General features: G+C 43.0%; 1 protein-coding gene across 1 annotated transcript in view; it reads left to right on the top strand.

Moving 5' to 3' along the window:
• qkib (QKI, KH domain containing, RNA binding b) overlaps positions 1-23,889 on the top strand; it is a gene marked incomplete at both ends in the record, with an annotated part of 128,678 nt that overhangs the window by 63,152 nt on the left and 41,637 nt on the right. Inside the window, one exon of the mRNA XM_083651053.1 lies at positions 15,370-15,486. Coding sequence (XP_083507179.1) covers positions 15,370-15,486 — 117 coding nt within the window. The remainder of the gene's footprint in view (positions 1-15,369; positions 15,487-23,889) is intronic.

The following is a 23,889-nucleotide window of genomic DNA, read 5'->3' as shown; positions in this document are numbered from 1 at the left end:
AGAGTGAGATGGCAGAGGAGAGCTGCGCGCAATTACGCACAATAATATCCCCGGCGCACTGAATAAGGCCTGGTTTTGAAAAGCGCTAAACGCAAAATTTAACGCCAGGGGGGGAGATAGCGTTAGGCCGGTATTTAAGCGAATTTAAACGCGAAACAATTCTCATTGGAGATTTGAACACAAATATGCTAAAACATGACTCCTCTAGTTACAAAGCCTTTAAGGCTTTTTGCAAACTTTTTAGTCTCCACCAATTAATTTCTCAGTTTAGGGACCGTTCGTTATTTAGGGAAGGGTCCACTGGAGGAAAATAGGGGAGGGTAATTTTGTTTTAAATTTAGTCTGAGGGAGGGTACACTCTCTTTAATTTGAGTCCAGGGGAGGGGTATACAATGTTGATTCGATAAAAATATATAAACTTTTTTTGAGTGTGTAATGTTTGCTTTTCGGACTTCAACAACTACTGAGTTGCTTCATTTACACCCCTCCTGTCCAAACTGTTTGGTATGTCCCGGTGCATTGTTTCTCTTTGGCGGTGCTATCTGTCAATCTTTGTGCTTGGCCTATCCAGACAGTGGGCGTGTACAGTATCTGGCGAATCGGTGGCGCTTTTCTGGTGATAATATGGAAGTACAATAACCCACTGGAACAAAGTCGAGCAAACAAACAGACATGGCATCACAAAATGTATATGGGCTCTATGCGCAGATAAGTCGTCTTGGGAAGTCACAGTAGAAACGAGTTACGGCTCACTCATCTCCTAAATTACGTTAAGTCTGCGAGGGATATTTATACCACCAGGATGACATATATGTTTCACATAGGGTTGTGTTTTTACGCACAATAATAGAACCGGCGAACTTTTTTTCCATCAGTCATTGACCGCTATTTAAACACAAATATTGATATACACAGACTGAAGATTGTTTCACAAGCGAAAATAGCATTATGTAGCGACCGGAGGAGGCGGTCACTCTGATTGGTGACAGCAGCGCAAAGGATTATGGGAGTTCCATGTTCTGGTGGGAAGCGTGTTACTGTACAGTTAAAAACGTGGTTTATGTTGTGCTCATGTTTTGATTGCATTATGTGGTATGGCAATGTTTGTGTGGCCAGGATATGTTTAGTTTTACTATCAATGTAGCCACCATGACTGAGACTGTTAGTGTGTTCGATCACCTCTGGCCGGAGTTTCTGCAAATGTTAGGTTAAAAGTAAGATATCTGTGTCAGTCTGCATTCTTCCATGCAAGCTCGCCAATATTGTTTGGGGAGGGTCAATTATATTTTTCAAATCGCTTCGGGAGGGTCAAGGAAAAATATATTTTGATCAGGGAAGGGGCACAGCTTTTTATTTCAGAGCACACCAAATCCCTCCAGTGCCCCCCTTTCTAAATAACGAGCGGTCCCTTACTAGAGTATCCCCCACGTCAAAATCTAGTATTGATCTTGTGCTTACTTCTGACAAGTCCAATATTTCCAACAGCGGTGTAATTGAGTATGGCATAAGTGATCATGCATTCATTTATTGTACACGTAAAACTCAGAGACCGGTGATAAACTGCCACCACACGGTCAAAATTAGATCCACGAGGAACTATAATAAGGAGTCCTTTGAACACGAGCTTGGAAAATCGGACTTGTCACAGGTGCTCAATATGTCAGCGGCAGAGGATGCATGGTGCTTGTTTAAGGTTTCATTTCTAGGGGTTATTAACCAGCTGGCCCCGGTCAAATCGGTCAGGTTTAAAACTAGAACCGAACCCTGGATCAATGCAGCAATCATTGAAGCCATTGAGGTTAGAAATGATAGCCTGCAGAAATTCAAGAAGATAAAAGATGAAGCTTCTTTCGGCTTGTTTAAAAAGCACCGAAATGAAGTAAATAGGTTGATCAAAAAGGCGAAATTAGAGTTCTATAATGAGGTAATTGCAGAGAATAAGGATGATCCTCAAAAGCTCTGGAAATCCTTAAATCAATTGGGCTACAATAACAAACTTAAAAGAAGATCACTCAACTTGAACTTAAACTCTGAAGGCACCCTAACATCTGATAAATCCCTTGTCGCTGGCATCTTTAATAGTTTTTTTACAACCATTGCTAGCACCTTGGTTAGTACATTACCCTCCCACTCTGGACAGTATGGTAAAGACCACATTGAGAGCTTTTACTCGAATTTAGGAGTATGGTCGGACGACTTCCAGTTTAAATTTCAGTCTGGATTCAGAAAATCTCATTCAACTGACACCTGTTTGCTTTTTCTAACCGATCACATCAGAAAGGAAGTAGACGCTGGTAAATACTGTGGTATGGTCATGCTGGACCTTCAAAAAGCTTTTGACACAGTTAACCATGATGTTCTACTGTGTAAGCTCGGGGCTCTGGGCTTCAACAGCACTTCCCTCAACTGGGTTAGGTCCTACCTGGAGGGTAGGGAGCAGGTGGTGGACATAAATGGAACGCTGTCCTGTCCCCTCCCCCTGACGTGTGGGGTCCCCCAGGGAAGTATTTTAGGGCCTTTATTCTTTTTAATTTGATTTTGATTGATTGAATACTTTATTGAAACAATGGCACGAGAAATACAGCGTAAGACCAGATTCATTGAAACAAAAGGAATAAAACACAACAAAGCCCGAGGGCTTATTTCCATTGTGGTCCTTGAAGTGAAGCAAATGGATTGAGTGTATGTGTGCATGTATGAGCGCGTGTGTGCGCGAGGGACATTGAACACAATAGACATTACATGCGTTACACATATAAATAAATACAAAAAACATAAAACCATCTATATGTATATAAATACACGCGTACACACGTCCACCCATATACACGTACCTAAATACACATACAAATATACATGTAAAAACAGTACAACATTTTACACTTCTGCAATAATCATTTCGAATCAATTACTGCAGAAAGGGCCAACCTTAGGGGCCGCTCTGTAGCCACTGTTTTAAGGTGGACTTATACGTGAGTTTGGACCTGAGATCTTTAATATTTTCGGGGAGACTGTTCCACAGGATCGCTGCTGAGTATAAAAAAGTAAATTTACCTATTAAGGTTTTAAATTTAAAAAGAACAACGTTAGTTGAGCTTCCCCTGGTGGAATGGCTGTGCACCTCGCTAACCCTCCGGAAATAGCCAGAGAGGTACACAGGGGCTTTCAGATTAATGATCCTGTGGACCATACACACAGTGGCGTGCCTGACCAAGTTGGTGCCCTAGGCAAGATTTTTGCTGGTGCCCCCCCCCTCCCCCCTCCCCCAAAGAAAATATAATAAAAATTATATCGCAGCTAATCCAGCACTGCAGTGCAGGCTCAGAATCGCCCTTCCCCAGTGGTGCTGGAAGTACTTTTAGGTAGGGGGGTGCTGTAAAGAAGGGTCTCTCGGTGCTGCCCGCGAGGGCAGCGCCGAAGAAAATTTTACGTTTTTTGGACTTTCATCCATATTTAGAAGAATATTTAATTTTAAATTAACATTAGGATTATACTGTTGTGATGTCATTATTCAGTATCTTCTCCTTTTCTCACTCACTTTCATGTAAGCACCTGCTCTCCCTTTAGTCGTTTTACACTACAACAGACAGAAACACAGGCATAAACACTGAACTTATTATTATTATTATTATTATGGAAAACCAGATTATGATGAAAATCAAACACTTTTGAAGAGAGAGCGTATGAAATAAGATTAGAGCTGGGAAGCACAAACTGTTTTTTAATGCATCTTGTTGGTGGTATAAACACAAGACAGCCAAATCCAACAATTTCGAAAATCCATTTCTTGCCACCAGGGGGTGCTGCAGCACCCACCTTCCAGCTCCCTTCCCCCACTCTGGGAAAAAGCTCCGAGCAGGTAGAAGGGGGCGCGGCCGCGCAGGGGGTGGGGTGGTATGGATTAGGGACCATGGTGAAAGTGCTGCAGCCCAGGCAGCCAGAAAGCCAGAATTAGAAAAATGATTTCACTATTATTTAAAGACTTAAGACATTGTTCTTCTTATTTTTGTCTACTATTGTAAAATAATAGTAGGCCTATTATCCTGAAAAAGTATTTGTAAAAAAAAAAAAAAAAAAAAAAAAAAAAAAAAAAAAAAAAAAAAATTACCCTCTCTGGCGCCCCTAACGACTCAAGCGCCCTTAGCATTTGCCTAGTTCGCTTAATGGACGGCACGCCACTGCATACACAGCTTGATATGAGAAACCCTCTCCTCCACTCTCAACCACCCGAGGCTGAGGAAGTGAGAGCGGAGGAGAGAGGTTCTGGGGTGTAATTTATATAAACGATATGCAATCGGCCTGTGATTGCAACCTGTTCCTTTTCGCAGACGACTCCGCCCTCCTGTTCTCTCACAAGGACAGGGGGGAGATCGAAAGGAAATTGAGCAGTGAGCTTCACAGTGTTAGTGTGTGGCTCTCGGACAACAAATTATCACTTCATCTGGGGAAAACGGAGGCTATTTTATTTGGGTCAAATTTTAATTTCAAAAAGTCCCCCGAGTTTAAAATCATGGTGGGTGACGTAGCTGTTAACACCAAGGAGGAGATTACGTACCTTGGCTGCATTTTAGATAACAAACTCTCTGGAGAGAGCATGGCTTCAAAAGTAATTTCCAAAGTAAATCAAAGAACCAAATTCTTAGCCAGAATTTCTTCTTTCATAGACAAGAGCGCCCTTGAAACCTTGGCAAATGCTCTGATTCAATGTCACTTCGACTATGCTTGCTCCTCCTGGTTCACGGGAATCACCAGTAAACTTAAAAACAGGCTTCAGACCTCCCAGAATAAATTAATACGGGTTATTCTGAAACTGCATCCCAGAGACCATCTCCTCCCCTCTCACTTCCTTAGCCTTAGGTGGCTCAGAGTGGAGGAGAGGGTTTCCCAGATCAAACTGTGCATGGTTTTCAGGATTTTTAAACGGGAGGCTCCTCGCTACCTCTCTGACTACTTTTGTAAAGTCAGTGAGGTACATGGCTACTCCACAAGAGGAAGCACCTCCAACATTGTTCCCCCCAAATTTAAAACTTTAAAGGGTAAATGTACCTTTTCTTACTCAGCAGCTATTTTATGGAACAAACTCCCTGAGAGTATAAAGACCCTTAATTCCAGGTTCTCTTTTAAGCTTGCCTTGAAAAAATGGCTGGTTGGCCCCCAAATGGGTTCCTAACCTTTTATTTTTTTCTTTTGTCTCCTGTATGGTCGCAGTTTTTAAACCCTAGGTAGGTCTTTGATTTATTATATGAGCTGGTCTCTATCTTTTTATTTATTGATTGATGCATTTTTGTTTGTTATGTAAATAACCATTCAGTCAATGACTAAGCAATCATTGAATGTATGGTTGTGTGTAAAATGTTTTCATTGTTTGTGTTGTTGCTGCCCGCGCACACACGCGCTCTTACCTGCATACATATTCACTCCACTTGTCCCACACAAAGGACCACAATGGAAACAAGCCCTTGGGCTTTATTGTGTTTTATTCCTTTTGATCAATATTTTTTGTTGTATTGTCTTGTACAATTCTGCTATTATTGTATCAATAAAGTTATCAATCAATCAATCAAAAAAGGCCGAAACGCCCATTCTGGCCTATTCTGGCACTGCGCCACGCCTCTTCCGCGTAAAGCACATTTCGGGGCCTAAAAACATGATGCTATCTTCCCGAGGCAGGCGCAAAGCGTGTTTTTTTGTGTTTAACGCCAGTTTAGCACCTAAGGCCAGTGGGAAGATAGGGGGCCAGTGAGTGTGTGTCTGTTACCATATTGCTGACCACTTTGTCCTCCTCAATGTGAATCTCAAGTTCAGTTTGTTGCAAAATCTCTCTCTCTATCTCTCTCTCTCTCTCCCTCTCTCTCTCTCTCTCTGTCTCTCTCTCTCGTAGTTTCTGTCTTAATTATATGTGAGGGCTAGCGACAGGCATTTCTAGCAAAACGATTCAAAATTCGCTGGGAACTATTCGACCAGTCTTCGAAGATCGTCCACTACCCCCCCCCCCCTCCCACCCCCACACCCCCCACACCCCGTCATACTGACGTCAACTAGCCAGGCTAGGCGGATGTTAGCATCGTTACCATAGCTTCCCGACTAGTGGAGATGGCCCAGGGAATAGTAGACAGTAGAGTATCAGCTTTTTGTCATGCAGTAACAAAACCTTGAAGCCTTTTCCTTGACTAAGTGTCGTTTCATTGCCATAACAGAAACAGTTGAACACTATTTCTCCTAATCTACGTTTCTAGCTGGGTGCTGCTGTCATCTGAGCCGTTCTGTGTGAATGGTTCCGCACTCTGCAGCAGGTATGCAACGCCACTTGGATAATTTGATACAAGTGGCGTTTGCAAGCTCTTAAAGCCCCCCTCCAGTGTATTTTCTCATCTTTTAAGATATTTCATATTTCCATGAGTCATGTACTGACAGTGTTAATTAGCCACACTGTTTGCCAAATATTTTTTGACAAACTTAATTTCGTGCTCAAGTTCAGAAATTTAATTTAGTTGCTAAATGGGAAGATGATGTATGACTCAATGGAAGGCTGTAGCTGTATACTGTAGCTATATGTCATGTCAATTCGATTCTGAGTGAGGACGAGCTAGCATGTTAACTAGCTAGCTAGCTGTTCGCTACGTTAGCTAGGGCCGCTGCCTGCTGCTCTAACGGCGTGAGTGATCCAAATAATTTCTTGTTAACCATTTGGAGTCACACTCTTTACAATAAGCCCTTCAGTTTGGAAATCCGTTGGCCGGTTGTTAATAATAAAACATCCACTAACTAAGACCACGTCACAATCAAATATGTTTAAATTATTTATTGATGGATAGGGGGTCGAGGGAAGAAGGATGAAAGGATCGAGGGAGGGGGGATGAATGAATGAATGCATGAATGAATGATAGGGATTGAGGGTAATGAGATGTAAGGATGAGCGAGGGGATGGATGGATAGTGCTTAGAGACTGGGGGTGATCGAGGGGGGTTGAATGTGTCTGGGTCGATGGTTGTCTCGAGGAACCAGGGAATGGAGACTGGGTGAGAATGGGTGAGAATGGGTACTGTCTTGCTGATGGGGTCGCTTCTTGCCTCCATCGTCAGTGATGTGGACTCTTCTTGACTCCATCATAACCCCTAAAGAGAACTCCATGTGCAGAGATGAGCAAATTCAGACTTCAAATGTGGCTGAGATTGCAGCTCTAAGGTGAAAGGATGGTCTCGGGGCGAAGCGTGGTGAGCTGGTCCAAAATAACGTGGTTGTATGAAGGTTCGAATGGACTAAGTATGAGTACGGCAAAACCTTAAAGACCCTGGAAACCCAACATAAATATGCATTTTGAGTTCATCACACCACAGGAACCTATGTTAATCAGTCACCAGCCAAATTCGAATGATGATGAACGTTGCAAAGTATATAAATTTAGGTTTGAAAGTCATGGAGAAATAAGCAAATTTCTCCCCTCTCGCTCCCGACTGGGCAAGCTGAATTTAAGGTCGGAGACGAGGGTGTCGAGAGTGTTGATAGAGAGGTTGGTGAAACGTGGTGAGGTGGATTGTAGAAGGAGGGGGTGAATTCAGAGCATGACGGAAGCCGGCAGGATTGAGGATTCGAAAGTGGCATCGATGAAGGGGGATAAGCATCCTGTGCAAGGTTTTAGTGTTAGAATGGCACTTTCTCCGGGGCACGCAGCCTCGCACAGCCGCTCGCCTTCTGGAGCACACAGACACGCGCAGCGGCTCCTACAGCAGCGACCTCGACCCCACTCCTACGCCGAGTTAAGGCTGCTTTATGCTCACCCTGCCGTGAAGGGCGCGGGGGTGGAGCGAGGGCCGGGCGCGTCAAATGACGTAAATTTGTTGGGCGTGGTTATTCGCTACCTCCGTCGGGCACTCACCGTGTGCCAGATTTTTTTTCTCACAGCGCGACCTCCGGACGGCGTCTCTCCAAACATGGCCGCTTTCAAGCCACTGAGCCCTGAACACTGAGCTGTGTTTTCCCCACATTTCTTGACCCATGTGGTAGGCTATAAACTTTGATTTGCAACTGTTCGTTTTTAGTCATTTCACCAAGTAAATGTGTTGTGTTGAGAGCATTATTGAGAGGGATTAAAAGCAGCACAGAGTAGGCAATCAGGGCTGAGAAGTAAAACGGCTTTCAGTAAAAACAAGTTTGGAGATTCATTCATGTGCTGATGTACGCTCGTTTGAGAGTGAAAGCGCACTCAGTACTGCACATAATAGCGTTTCATTGCGACTTTTCACGGGCTGTTCTCACTATTACCATTGTACAATACATGCTGATCACTTGGCTGATCACTTTCTGAGTATAATAGCATCTTCCCCAGCGCGAGGTCCACACGGTGACTCCCGGAGACTCGCGGAGCTCCACCCCCACGGAGCTTGCTCGAGTATAATGAGCCCTTGGCTCCGTCTCGGGGGGACACAGCCTCTCACTAACGCTAACATTAGTCTAATCAGAAACCATTTTGATCTGCATAGGTTAAATGAGTTTGCAGTCTAGGGATAATTCAAAAACATTTTTTTTTATCTATTTACGTCAGACGAAGCCAGAAATAAACAAATCAAAGTCACTGTTCGGTTCTGGTCTGTCCGTGTCTGTTTTCCGGGTATATACTCCTGCCTAGGGGGCTTGAGACGGAGGTAGGGGTGGAACTTTGAAGTTTGAGGGACAGTTTAAGGGCGAATGGAGTTATGAGACTATAGCCTACTCACAAGATTGTTTTAATGCTTTTCCACTGGTTACATTTGGTAAAACCCACAGAAAGATGTGAAGGGTGACCAATGGCATTGATTTATGACAAAAAAATAAAAATGTGAAAAAATTGACATATCCCCGCCCGACAGCAACGATATTCTTTAGGCCAATTTCACACATTCAGGAAATCATTTCGCGACCCACCCAGTGGCATCCAGAGACCCCGCTGGGGGTCCCGACCCCTATTGGCTTCTGGTAAAATGGGATCATGCATTTTAGGATTTGTTATACTGTGAAGTTTTCAATTGTAGTTTTCCTAATCGCCCTAAAAACTGAACAAACTCATATATCTGGACATAGTGAACTGCACTATAAGAACAAGATGTAAAACCAAGTAAGAGCAAGACGTAAAACCACATAAGAGCCAGATGTAAAACCACGTAAGAGCCAGACCTAAAACCACATAAGAGCCAGATGTAAAACCATGTAAGAGCCAGACCTAAAACCACATAAGAGCCAGATGTAAAACCATGTAAGAGCCAGACCTAAAACCACATAAGAGTCAGACCTAAAACCACATAAGAGCCAGATGTAAAACCAAGTAAGAGCAAGACGTAAAACCACATAAGAGCCAGATGTAAAACCATGTAAGAGCCAGACCTAAAACCACATAAGAGCCAGATGTAAAACCATGTAAGAGCCAGACCTAAAACCACATAAGAGTCAGACCTAAAACCACATAAGAGCCAGACCTAAAACCACATAAGACCCAGATGTAAAACCATGTAAGAGCCAGAGCTAAAACCACATAAGAGCCAGATGTAAAACCATGTAAGAGCTAGACCTAAAACCACATAAGAGCCAGATGTAAAACCATGTAAGAGCCAGACCTAAAACCACATAAGAGTCAGACCTAAAACCACATAAGAGCCAGATGTAAAACCAAGTAACAGCCAGATGTAAAACCAAGTAACAGCCAGATGTAAAACCACGTAAGAGCCAGACGTAAAACCACGTACTGAGAACCAGACGTAAAACCACGTAAGAGCCAGACGTAAAACCACGTAATATTGCGTAGTTTCCGATTTCCCCTAGCTCGGGATTGGAATTTATAGACTCCTAAAGTTAAAAATCTGTTTTTCTTCTTGTTCCTTCGATTGTATATTTGAGCTTCACTGTGCAGAATGATGTTTGTGCAGAGTTTGACACTAGAAGGCTCCAGCTCATTCCGAACGCTGCAGCCCATCTGGTGTTCAACCAACCTAAATTCAAGACACTGGTACTGGCCTACAGGGCAGTACACCAGACAGCTCCTACATTATCTACAATCTATGGTCAGTTTCCAAACCTTGGTGGCCCTGTCATATTTTTTAGACAAAAGATCAGCTCTGACACCCCCTAGTGGTTTTCTGGTTGACCTCTCTAAGCTTGTGTTAAATACATTGACTGTATAATAATAATCTGGACAATGTCAGCGTGACGTCACCCATTGGGTTTTGATAGCAGAAAATGAGGCTTGAATCTCCCGCTTCCTGCTCATCGTTGATTGGTTGAATGGATTCACTTTACACGGAAGTACGGGGAGAGAGGGCTGTTAAAACACTAGTAGAAGAAGAAGAAGGAGGAGGGGGCGGCTGCCCCTAGCGGCTGCCGGGGGAGTTTCCGAATTTGTCTCACAGGCTTGAACGACTGCCATCTTGTTGTTCGCTTCTGTTTGCTAGCTTGCTCGCTGGCTGGCTGGTTGCAGTGGTGAAATGGTCCAGGACAACAAATATAATAACTTTTAGTCCGAAGGTATGGGCGAGTAGGAGTCCAGCCAGCCGACCACCGTCTTGTCCGGGGCCTGGCCAAGAGACCATGGTGTGGTGTGATCCTGGTGCATTGTGCCTGAGTAGCTGGTGTGCGTCTCCAGCCTGCTAGCTGCTGCTAAGCCTCCACAAGGTAAACTGCTATTATACTTATCTCTGGGCAAACTCTAAAATTGATAACTGAGGTGGATTTGGTCGCGCACTTGGTGCTCTGCTATGTTGGACTCGTTGGACTGTTTGAGTGATGCTCATGTTTGTAAGCTAACGCTAGCTCGATTAGCATCGTGTGCTAACGTGTGAGCACCGTTATAGCCTACTTTAACTGAAATTTGGTGGCGTTATGTTATAGTAATTAATATAACACGGTGTCGTTTGTTTCTTCAAGGGATGGCCGTCGGAGTACCATGGTGGAGCAGGAACAGCACAACAGAACAGAGGCACATTGTCCCTTGGTCAAATTATTCGTGAAAATGAATGCTACGTTTTGATTCCCATGTGCATATTACTGTGAGAATAATGCTGATCATCAGTTGTTCAACCTAAGATATTGCAATAACATAAGCTAAATGCTGACAGATTTGAGACTTTTGATAGATTTACTTTGAGCCATTTGGTGGCCATCTGCCAGTGTGTTTTTGTCAATAAACATTGCCAACAAAGAACCTTGTTGTGTAGGCTATGTGCTAAAGTAAATCATGTACCCCAAATCTCATAGAACGAGCCCATTATAGTTGTCTGGTCAGAGCAGGCAGGTTGTTAATAAGATGTGATATAAAGATATTTGATGTCGAGTGAACCAGCTTCGACCAAATGACCAGGAAGAAGAATGAAGATGGAGAACCAACCGACTGCTTCAAATCAACGAATGATTTATATTTATTGAAATATGGTTATCTGTAACAATTCGACATAAACAAAGGCTACACCATGCAACATATATTTTGATATCATTCAAACTTAAAGAATGGTTAATTTTCCACCATGGTAGGCTGTACTGCTGTGAAATGGTTACCTATATTTGTATCAAGTGTTGCTTGGTAGATTATCTATATATGCCTAATTTACCAGTAGACATATTCGTGCAAGACCTTAGGCTATGTTGAGTTATATCGATCTGATAAAGTATGTTTTAAAATAAGGATAACAAATTGGTGAGCTTGGCGGATGCCTCAAGACAAGTATGTATCATTTTTAAATGTCCAATACCATACAGAAAAGCAAATTGAACAAACGACCAACAGCATTCAAGTCTGCAAAAACTTGTGATGTTATGTCACGTTAACATATAACCTTATGACGCTTACTGTATAACATGGACAGACCATTTAACGTTAGGCTACTTTACATACCGTTAGATAACGTTAAATGGTCCGCCATGTTATGAGCGTCACGTTACATGTATGCCATCTATACAGTTACGTGTGTCTACTAACATTATTAAAATATCATAAAGTAGCGCTATTTTCTGATAATTTGCTAAAGTATGACTTGCTATCTGCTAGCCATACTAGCCTTGTTTTGCTAGGTTTTCTTATTCGTGTACTTTCCGCAGACTAGATGCCTTTGCGGCACATTGCTGCCTCTAACGGGCGGAAGTATTACTGTTTCCCAATATCCGAAGTATATCGCCTATTTTCCTCTAAATGGGGCTATAATTAAAAAAACTGGAGCCTTGAGAGCATGAAAAATACTTGAAATTGTTTTTTCAGACCATAAACTCATTTGTAAAGTGTTTATTTAAGACAGAGACCGAGAGAGAAGTTGGCTCGTTTCACATAGAGTTGAATGGACGTTCAGGGATGATGTTACACAAGCTGCGCCCCCCACTGGCCATTTGAGAGTATGGCAACTTCCGCATTGGCCTCAAAAAGAGACTGGCTGTAATGGGGACTGGTTAAATACCAATTATTTTAAGTTTGAGAATGCTTTTTACCTTCAATGCCAAAGTGTGAGTATGGGAAGTCCCTGTTCGCCCAATTATGCAAATCTATTTATGGGGAAGTTTGAAGAAGATTTCGTGTATCAAAATAATCCTTTCTCAGAATTGTTACATTGCTGGTTGAGATTCATAGATGACATTTTTTTAATCTTCACGGGATCTCTCAATGAACTGGAAGAATTCAAGGTATACATTAACTGCAGACTGCCCTCTATTTCATTTACTTTAGATCACAGTTTAGAATCAATTTCTTTTTTAGATGTTTTGGTTACTAAATCTGAACATCTTGACTAAGGTTTATAGAAAACAAACCGACAGAAACAGTTTCCTAGACTTCTCCAGCTTCCATCCCCCCAGTCTCAAGAAACGTTTACCTTATTCACCTTATGTAGCCACGCCCATTTGACCCGGTTCTGTGGCCGTCCTACGACTTCCGGCTAAAAATAATAATAAAATAAAATAAAAAATGGCTGCGCTGCTCCAATATCATCTAACTCTGAATTAATTAATAATTTAGCCAATTGTATGTAACATACCAAATAAAAGCAAACGGCAATGTCTAAGAATGCAACGCCATGTAACTGGCTCGTTAAGTCTCGCATTCCAGGGAATTACGTTAACGTCTGCGGGTCTTTATTAACGTTAATGGCTCGCGCTGCCTCGGAGGAGAGAAAACCATCCGAAACTTTATTTGTTGGAGTCCAGGTATGTTTTACAAGAAAGTGCTCGTCATTGTCGATGATAACGTTATCTGACCTGGCTAACAGTGGATACTCCGCTTGCTTGCTGTGTACAGAGCTCAAAGTAGTAGGCTACGTTCTTTGTTTTACACCCTGCGCTGTCCACTACAAACACGACTCTCTTCTTCATGACGTTCTTTCATATTTGGCGCCGTGACCGCCGGAAGTGTTAGGTGGACCCGGAAGAATTTGGCCCACTGTAAGGTCTGAACATAAGGTGAATAGCCAGCTCCTGAGAACGAGGATAATTTGTAGCACTGATAGCACTTTTGAGGAACAAGCCTCTGAACTATGTGAACGGTTCTTGGTCAAAGGGTATGATAACCAAAACCTTAGTAAGAGCTTGCAGAGGGTTAGGGGCCTTAATAGACAGGACCTGCTAACACCTAAAGCCGCCTCTGTGAGGAAGTCTAATATTGTTTGTGCTACTACCTTTTCTCCTGCCTCATTGGACATTAAGAAAACCATTCTCAAACATTGGCACATCCTACACAGTGACCCCCTGGTGGGCCACGTGTTTGAGAAGCCCCCCATGTTTGCACAGAAATGTGCTAGGAACCTGAGAGATGCTCTAATGAAAGCAGATTGTTACACACGCCCCACACATTTTTTATCAAACTTGCCAACTGGTAATTTTCCTTGCGGCAATTGTATTCAATTAATGCTATGATCAGAGGGGAATTTTTTACCCACCCCCATTCTGGTAAAAAATACCACATTAATAATAGAATTTCTTGTAAAACTAAATGTGTGGTTTACCTGCTAAAGTGTTCCTGTTCCAATATTTATGTGGGCAAGCCTTGAAGGGAACTCAAAACTCGCATTTGTGAACACAAAAGTAGCATTAGAAACAGAGATGAAAAGTCATCTGTGGCTAGACATTTTAATTATATGGGCCATGATGTGTGTTCACTCAGGTTTCAGGGAATAGAGGTTGTCAGCCCCTTAAAAAGAGGTGGTGATAGGGACCGAGCCTTATTACAAAGAGAGGCGTTTTGGATCCACACACTCCAGTCAGAACACCCAAAAGGGCTAAATGAAGAATTACTGTTGGGCTGCTTTCTGTAAAAGCATTTCTCATATTGTATTTTGTAATTTTGTATTTTCGTATATTTGAATTGTCACTTGTCACTATCTTAAATCTATAGCCTACATGGGTGCCACTCCTTCTCCTTCCTGTCTTGTCACTTTGAAGGCAACAGGACTGTTTCCTTGACTGTTTATTTTATTATTTTAAATTTATACAAAGTCCAGTCCTTGTTTTATTTTTATCTGTCTCCTGCTGTCACTTTGAAGACAACAGGTCGTTCTCTCGAGGCTGTGGTCTGTGCTTCTAATATGATATAATCATATATATACATTTTTTCTATCCTTGTACTCGTATCAATGCTTGTCTACTATGCTGGGTTGTATTCTATTATATCTCATCGATGCATAAAGCACTTTATGAATATATATATATATTGTTTTCTATACTAATTGATTGTACTTCCTGTCTGGCTGTATTTATACGCCCTTTTCCGCCTTACACAGCACAACGCTGACGAAGGCTTCGTGCTGAAACGCGTACATTGTTGTTTGAAACAGGAATAAAAACCCTCAAAAGGACATTTTTGAGTGCTGGCTCCTTCTCTACAGTTTCCAAACCTCACACCACTCCCTCCGCTCCTCCACCAGTGCAGGTTGCCTTGCCCATCCTCCACTAGGTGGGCTCAAAAGTCGCTGATCCCGATCGCGACTCTTCTCGTCCCTGACACCACAATGGTGGAACGAGCTCCCCCCTTCGGTCAGGATGGCCGAATCTCTGCCCATCTTACAGCGGAGACTAAAAACACACCTTTTCATGCTCCACCTGGGCCCATCTTGAACTAACATTTCTTAAAAAAAACAACAACAAAAAAAAAAAACATTTTCAATCTACTTTCTAGAGGTGCTATACTCTCTTCCTTCAAAGTTGTAGCTGTCATAGATTGTGTTGCAAAGTTGATTTCTCTACTGTTGACAAAATGTGATATTGTGTCACTTTGGATAAAAGCGTCTTCAAAATGATGTAATGTAATGTAAAAGGCTGTTTTCACAATCTCTCCCCCCCCCTCTCTCTCTCCCCCCCTCTCTCTCTCTCTCCCCATCTCTCTCTCCCCCTCCCCCCCCCCCCTTTCCCTCTCTCTCTCTCTCTCTCTCTCAGTTTAACTTTGTTGGTAGGATCCTGGGTCCTCGGGGTCTGACGGCCAAGCAGCTGGAGGCGGAGACAGGCTGTAAGATCATGGTGCGAGGGAAGGGCTCCATGAGGGACAAAAAGAAGGTAACACGCACACACACGCATGCACGCACGCATGCACACACACACACACACACACACACATGCACACGCACACACATGCACACTAGAGCTGGGCTCGGGGCGCATTTTTCTGTCCGAACCCCTACCGAGCCCGAGACAGCATTAGTCGAGCCCAGCCCGGGTTCGACAGGCGTTCAGTTGATTCTGTCCGAGCCCGGTTGCAGCCTGATTTTAGCCGCATTTACGAGGTTTTGTAAACAATTGACTTTAGCAAATGAATAGATGCCATGGATACACTGAATGGGGCATTTGGCACTGCAACAGTGCACTTGCAAATAAGAGATAAATAAGAATAAGATTGCAATATGAATGACAATATCAACAACAGCAAGTAGCCTAGGCGACCAGCGAAGATAGCCATATCCCAAACACACCACTACACCAAACAAAGTGCAAAAACACACTACTACACACACCACAGCGGGTGCTGATTAAAAACACAATCACACACACTTATTACGCACATATCGGTATAAATATAATACAATTTCACCATTGTTAGATTTATGACATCACTGAATCAGTGATGTCCCGATGGCCCGATACAGAGAGATGGCCCGATACCAGTATCGGTATCGGAGCCGATACTGGCCTATTTTGCTGTACTCGTACTTGCCCGATACTGACACGGCCGCGCGCCCGATACCACTTTACACCTAGGGCATGCAACGTGACATTAACCTAGCAAGCCAGCGTCAGGCTCACACAGCTGTTAATGCATGCAGAGAAGCTTCACTATAACAGCCTGTTTGTTTGCATCTCTACCTGGAGCGCTTTGTGAGGAGAAATAAAAAGCTATCAGGTCAGTAATCAGCTGAGTGAGCTACAGCCTGCACCGCTTCACTTGCCTATTCACTGTCTGACTGATTAGCTCTGCAGTTAGCAGTAGCCTGCAACAAGCTAAAACACTTTCTGTTCAACTTACAGGTTAACATTAGTTGCTCTTCTAGCAGACAACACAGTGCTGTGGAACAAGCAAAGGCTTACCAGATCATTGTAATACGTGCTACGTGTCCCCGTAATCCATACTGCCTTAACTCATTGAGTGCCAGCCACTTTTGGAAAACGGATGCTCCCAGTGCCAGCCCTTTCAGAGCGTTTTCAGTGATTTCTCGAGGCCCACAGAATATTGTGTGATATTACTGTATATACTGATATACTGATATTATGTAAACACCGAACACGCCCAAAGAACGATGAGACTATCTTGTATCATCAGCAAAAAAAAGTTTATTGATATCATTTTCCATTCTTTAGTTATCAGTAGGGGTGTCACGATACACTCAGTTCACGATACGATACGTATCACGATACTGGGTTCACGATAACGATACGATACGATTTTAACAATATTTTTTAAACTTGAATAATGACAATATATGACTGGAAAAGTAGTATTTTATTTGAAATGCACAAATACAAAACATGCTGTTGTGGGAAATTGTTATTACAATAACAACTAGAAAAAACATGAGATTGGAGATAAGGCTTATCTTGAAATAGAATGAGTTACACCGTCACTTAGATTTACTTTGAACTAAAAGGTTTCTCAGCAGTATAAATTCTCATTATGCATCTTCAGTTTTTCTTCAAACTCAAACAACAAGACTTTTCTTAGTCTATTTTTTATGCATCTTCAGTTTTTCCTGTCAAGTAAACAGTTTTGCCAGAAACTCAATTGAATGGTTTCTCTCCTGTATAACTTCTCATGTGTCTCTTCAGAGACTTGTTCAACTGAACTACTTTCCACACATTGAACTTCAACAAACAAAGACGTTTCTTTGTCTATTTTTGAAAAAAAAAAAAAAAAAAAATTGCGATATGAGATTTCATCTCAACGATACATATCGTGACGTTTTACTATCGCGAAATTTCGTGGGACGATATATTGTGACACCCCTAGTTATCAGCATTATTAGATAGGTTGGTTTCAGCAAAAACAGACGTTTGAAACTAGAAGCTGAGATAATGAGCCTTTTGTGAAATGAAGCATTTCAAGCACATCACTGACTCTGAAGCTAATATTTTCTGATGTAGTGACACCTCAAAAATAATTTCCTTCAATAAAAGAGCGAAAACAAAGGAATTTTGATGGCAAAATAATATTTTTTAGCTGCAACCAGCAGCGCTGGCCTTCTTGCTGGTCTTGATTTACTGCTGGTGGGCATCAGATATTCTAGCTTGTGTTTTGCCAATCTGTCCATCGAGCCTGCTGTCTGGGTCGGTACGTGTTGTATGGTGCCCTGCGTGCCCCACCCCCCTCAACTGCAAACTCCTCCGTGGGAGTGTCTCTGGTGGCTCTCTGCTGCACGTTTGCTCTGCACGTTTCAAAGTGCGCTACACCCAGCTCTATTTTCACATCGTTCCGCCGTTTTTGTTCGCCGGCTCCCAGCGCTTCCAGCTGAGAATGATTTGGCTTTTCAGAAAGACGCTGGTGTCGTGCTCCTTTTCTGGCAACTAATCATGTGGATGGGCTATCGCAGCGGAGACGGAGGGGCTCAATTGTGGCAGCAGATTGGCTGCTGTTCACAGGCATAGCTAACGTTACAGCATTTCCGTTTCCCCACACGGCTTCTTCTACTCTTTTTTCTCATCTTTCTCTAATCCGGAGAGCACTGTCGCCACCTAATGGGTCCGTAAAATAGCTTCTACACCTTCAAAATCCCCCATACTTTTACAGGAGATGCATCAGGCTTTGATCCACGTCCCACCGTCAAAAAACGCAATTGATGTCTTTAGACGTCATTGGCACGGGAGCGTACCTATGTTCCCCACACATTCCCCGGGTCCTATGTTCCCCGTTTTTGTGGGACCGGGGAACATAGAACCCTTCCTAACCTCCCCCAGACCCTAACCCAAAACCTAACCTCTCCCACCCCTCACGCCTAAACCTAAGGTCGGCATTGCGGGTGGTCGGCATAGCGGATAGACACCCCAAATGTTACGGAGAGTGTTAAAAACGGGGAACATAGGACCCGGGGAACATAGGACCCGGGGAACATAGGGATGACCCCATTGGCACTCTACGTTACTATTTGAATTGACGTCTTTAGACGTCATTGGCACTCAATGAGTTCAAGTTTAACGTTTTAAAAGTGGAACAGAACATAACGTTAAAGTGGAACGGTTTTGCCTTCAAAATAAAAGCACGATAAAGTTTGTTTTTACAATAAACATTAAAGTAGTAATCTAACTACGAGACCCAACATAATGAACATAAGAACACAAGGAACCTCTATTTTAATGTTCGAATGAAAATAGACCAGCAGAACAAATACAAAGGAGATGCACAGCTATGTGGTTTAAAGGTTGATTCATAGCATACTTCTTTATTTAATTGGAAACCTTATTTCCTTATTTAATGGGAAACTTTTGTTTCATAAGGCATGAAGAGAAGAGACTATCAACTTCAAGTATAGGTGATACCCATTATGCGAAATTTCTGTGGTCTTGCGAAAACTAGGTAGCCTACTTCTGCAGATAATATATACTAAAGAAAATCACTAAAACCCATAATCTTGAAAAGTTATTTTTTAATTAACCATACGGTGTAACAAAAACACGTTGTCGACCACGAATTAAATACTCGGTATCGGTATTCGGTATCGGCAAGTACCCAGATGTCAGTACTCGTACTCGTACTTGGTCAGCAAAAAAGTGGTATCGGGACAACCCTAGTGGGATTTATGACATGACTGATGATGTCACAGTGGGATCAGGGATTTATGACATCACTGGACTAGGACATGTCACTCGCTGATGACATCATCCAATGTGGGACAAAAATGTAAACAAACAAACTTTATTACTAATTTAAAACAGCCTCGACAGCTGGCAACAGCCTTAGCCATTAACTCCTCGGCGCAGTCTTGATTGTTGGCCAATTGTTAGTCCCACTCAGCGCTCATTGGCTTGGAGGGTTAGAAAGCCGGAGAAAAGGCATAATGACAATGCCAGACCAGAGCAGCCAAACTCAACTCTGTGGAGTGGGCGGATTTGGAGGTCTGGACCCAGGCTGTGAGCGAGGGTGACCATGACACTATGTAAAATATGTCTAGTAATACAGTTAAAACTACAGTAGGCTAATACAGTAGCTGCCATGGAGTTGCCACACCCATGCTCCACTGCTTCAGAAGCATTTATATTTATATTTTAAGAAAAAAGAATATACGTTACTGTCTGTGCTTCAAATTATACTGTGCTTAGGCTGGGTAGTGGCAGCCTGGAAGTTGGGGTGGCTGCCCTGGGTGTCTGGGGCCGGGAGAGGGCCACTTGGCCTGGGTAGTGGCAGCCTGGAGGTGGGGGGTGGCTACCCGTAGTACCCCCACGTAGTAGGGTAAGTAACTGACAGTAAAGCTGACTGACAGTAAAGTAACTGACAGTAAAGCTGACTGACAGTAAAGCTAACTGACAGTAAAGCTAACTGACAGTAAAGCTGACTGACAGTAAAGTAACTGACAGTAAAGCTGACTGACAGTAAAGTAACTGACAGTAAAGCGGACTGACAGTAAAGCTAACTGACAGTAAAATGGTGAGCAGAGGTAAAGTGGGACAGATTAGAAACATTTAAAGTCAAGCTGTTGCGAAAACACCAAACTGTTCCTTGACCTTTCTCTCTTTCTCACAGCAATGCGTGTGTCCTCGCACGCACACGCGCATGTATGTGTGTGTGTGCGTGTGTGTACTTGCGTTTGTGTTCGTGTGTGTGTGTGCCTGTGTGTGTGCGTGTGTGTGTGTGTGCTAACGAGGTTAGCCACCTGCCTCGCTCAGAGCGATATGTGAGACATAGAGAACAGCGGGAGCACAATACAAAACAGATGGAGAGGAGGGGAGGAGAGGAGAGAGCAGAGGAGAGGAGGAGGGGAGGAGAGATGGAGAGGAGAGAGAGGAGGAGGAGGAGAGGAGAGGTAGGAGAGAGCAGAGGAGGAGAGGAGAGAGAGCAGAGGAGGAGGGGAGGAGAGATGAGGAGAGGAGAGAGAGCAGATGAGAGGAGAGAGCAGAGGAGGGGAGGAGAGGTGGAGAGGAGAGGAGAGAGGAGGGGAGGAGAGATGGAGAGGAGAGAGGAGGAGAGGAGAGGAGAGAGAGCAGAGGAGGAGGAGAGATGAGGAGAGGAGAGAGAGCAGATGAGAGGAGAGAGCAGAGGAGAGGAGGGGGGAGGAGAGATGAGGAGATGAGGAGAGAGAGCAGAGGAGGGGAGGAGAGATGAGGAGAGGAGATAGAGCAGAGGAGGAGGAGAGGAGAGAGAGCAGAGGATAGGAGGGGGAGAGGAGAGAGAGCAGAGGAGAGGAGGAGGGGAGGAGAGATGAGGAGAGGAGATAGAGCAGAGGAGGAGGAGAGGAGAGAGAGCAGAGGATAGGAGGAGGGGAGGAGACAGGAGAGATGAGGAGAGGAGAGAGCAGAGGACAGGAGGAGGGGAGCGAGCGAGCAGAGGAGTCCAATAGTCTTCTAATATAAGAATGAAGTGTGTGTGTGTGTGTGTGTGTGTGTGTGTGTGTGTGTGTGTGTGTGTGTGTGTGTGTGTGTGTGTGTGTGTGTGTGTGTGTGTGTGTGTGTGTGTGTGTGTGTGTGTGTGTGAGTGAGTGAGTGAGTGAGTGAGTGAGGAGAATTTTGTCGGGCCACAGCTATGCCGTTTTACATGCGATCAGGCTGAAATTTTCAGGAAGTGTAAAGAGCACCCGTGCAGGTGACCTTACGGGGCCAGATTTTTTAATTAGGTAATTAATTTCCCTAACCCTCTAATGCAGGGGCTCCCAAACTTAAGGATGCTGCCCACTTTGAAATCTGAAAATCGTCCAGGGCCTACCCAACCCTTTAATCACAACTCTAATCAACACACGAGACTAAGATGATGCATTTCCCTATATGTTTTTATATTATATATTTTGCATTTCATTAACAGAGCATGTGAATTTGAGCAAGGGAAATTAATAATCCACGTTTCAAAAGTAGGCCTGTGCACATCCCACCTTCATCCAGGTGCAGGGCAAAAGGCGTGATATTCAGTAGGAGAGAATGAATGTCCGCACACCGGTTAAGCTCCCATAATTTAATAATTGAAATAGCGCAACGTTTCGACCCCACACGGGTCTTCTTCAGGCAATCAATCATTGATTGATTGCCTGAAGAAGACCCGTGTGGAGTCTTAACCGGTGTGCGGACATTCATTCTCTCCTACTAAATTAATAATCCATCCACATACAAAAACATTTTGGCAAAATACCCAAAAGCAGAGAAAGCCAACATTTTCTCCCCCCTTACTCATCAGAAGTATTTGCATGCATAACACATTTGTTGAGACAAAATGTGGTGATCAACAACAGAAGAAATCAATCCACAAGCTATTAATGCTAGGCTGTGAAAAACCCTACCTTACCGGTAAAGGGGAGACTTTGAACCAGTTTTCATTCAGATAAATTGAGCTGAGAGGTCAAGGAACTCCTTTGAAATGGTTTTCCATTGCCCAATTTTAACCTATGTTTGGAGTGTTATTTATCCCCCTTCCCGACAAGCTAACATATTATGCTTGGTACCAATGGATGACATAGGGCCTGTGTCCACCTACCGTCTTTTTCTGACGTTAAACGCTGGGAGTGTGCTGGGGAGCGCTGATCCCAGCGCACAATATACAAGGAAGCAACGTTAGTTCAGTGCGGTAGGAGCTTGATAGCTGACAGCTAGCAAGCTAACAACACAGGTAGGCTACACTATTAAAAGCAGTAAGCACAACACTCACCAGAAATATTAAGTGTCTAGCCAATCTGCTCCCACAATTGAGCCTTTCTGTCTCTGTTGCGATAGTTTCTCCATATGATTAGTTGCCAGAAAAGGAGCACCCGACACCAGCGTCTTTCTGAAAAGTTAAATTATTCTCAGCTGGGAGCGCTGGGAGCCGGCGCACAAAAACGCCGGAGCGCTCTGAAAATAGACGCTGGGTGCAGCGCACTTTGTCTAGACGTCCGTGTGTGCTCGCATACACTCTCCCCCCATTAGAAACAACTGAAAAAAGATGCTGGACCTGAGGAAAAGACGCTAGGTGGACACAGGCCCTTAGGTCTTCTAGTTTCTTCCGATAACAGGATCTCCAATGTAGCTTTAAAAATGACCCTGCTACAGTAATTTGATTACCTGTAACTATTCATCATTCATCTAGTTTGACAGTTATTGAGAGTTGATTTGAGTTAATGAGTTATTCATTTGAGTTAGTGTGGACCAGTGATGTCACTGGTCCACACTTTAACACTCAATAACTGTCAAATTAAATGACAGACTTCAAAACAGTTTACAGTTTTCTGATATACTACTGATGTTCTAATGATACAAAGCTGGTTGAAAATGGGCAGAGTGTTCCTTTAATAATAATTTTGTTAAAATAAATATTTTAGCAATGATTTGGACCAAACATTATTTCATATTTCAAATATTTTTATTTGTCATATTGTCACACATAACATAGTTTACACATAATAATCTATAACCAATAACACTAAAATTTAACTATAGCATACCTGCAATAGACTGTAGTATAATACTGAATGGTGGTGAATGTGACAAAAAAGTAAAACAAAATCACTTAAAAATCACTTCAGTGCTTACATGCGTCACAAATGAAAACTGCATGTTTGTGTTCCTCGCCCGCAACTCGGCTGCTCCGTGGTCTTGCCTGCTTATTGCATGCGCAGCGCACAATTACTCTACTTCGCATCACTGATAACATCACTCACTGATGACATCACAATTGCTCGAGTGACCATCACTGATCACATCATGGATTGGTCGAGTGACATCACTCAGTGCACAATTGCTCAACTTCGCATCACTGATGATATCAGTGAGTGATCAGAAGTGAGAGAAGGGTAGAGTCCGCACATTGCATACAATGTCTATGACATCATCAGTGACATGTCATAGACATTGTGACATCATCATTGCTGACCAAAATCATAACAAATCCACCCTATCGATCGGCTGATCTGACAATGTGGGACCAAAAACGCAGACAGAGCCCACTTTGGCTATTGTATGTACTATATTACTATACTATAGGCATCTCGTGTGCTACGCGTGCTCGATTCCTAGGCTTGCCCGCTGCGAGTATTAAAAAATTTAAACATAAAAAAATATGATTTGTGATGAACAAACAATATATTTCTTGAATATACATGTGATATTACATGATAAAATACATTTATTTCAAAGATATGGCAAAGAAATTACATAGGAAATTAATAGGGGTCATTTTTGACCCCAGTTGTGTATGAAAAGGGTAGTGATACAAAAAATATATTTTTTAAAGTAAGAAAGAGAAAATGAAAGTATTTGTGATGATCAAAAACAAGTTACTTGAGGAATACCTGGAACCCTGAA

This window comes from Poromitra crassiceps (assembly GCF_964638095.1).
Source record: "Poromitra crassiceps genome assembly, chromosome: 14".
Classification (NCBI taxonomy): Eukaryota; Metazoa; Chordata; class Actinopteri; order Beryciformes; family Melamphaidae; genus Poromitra; species Poromitra crassiceps.
This window is presented reverse-complemented; position numbering and strand designations above follow the sequence as displayed.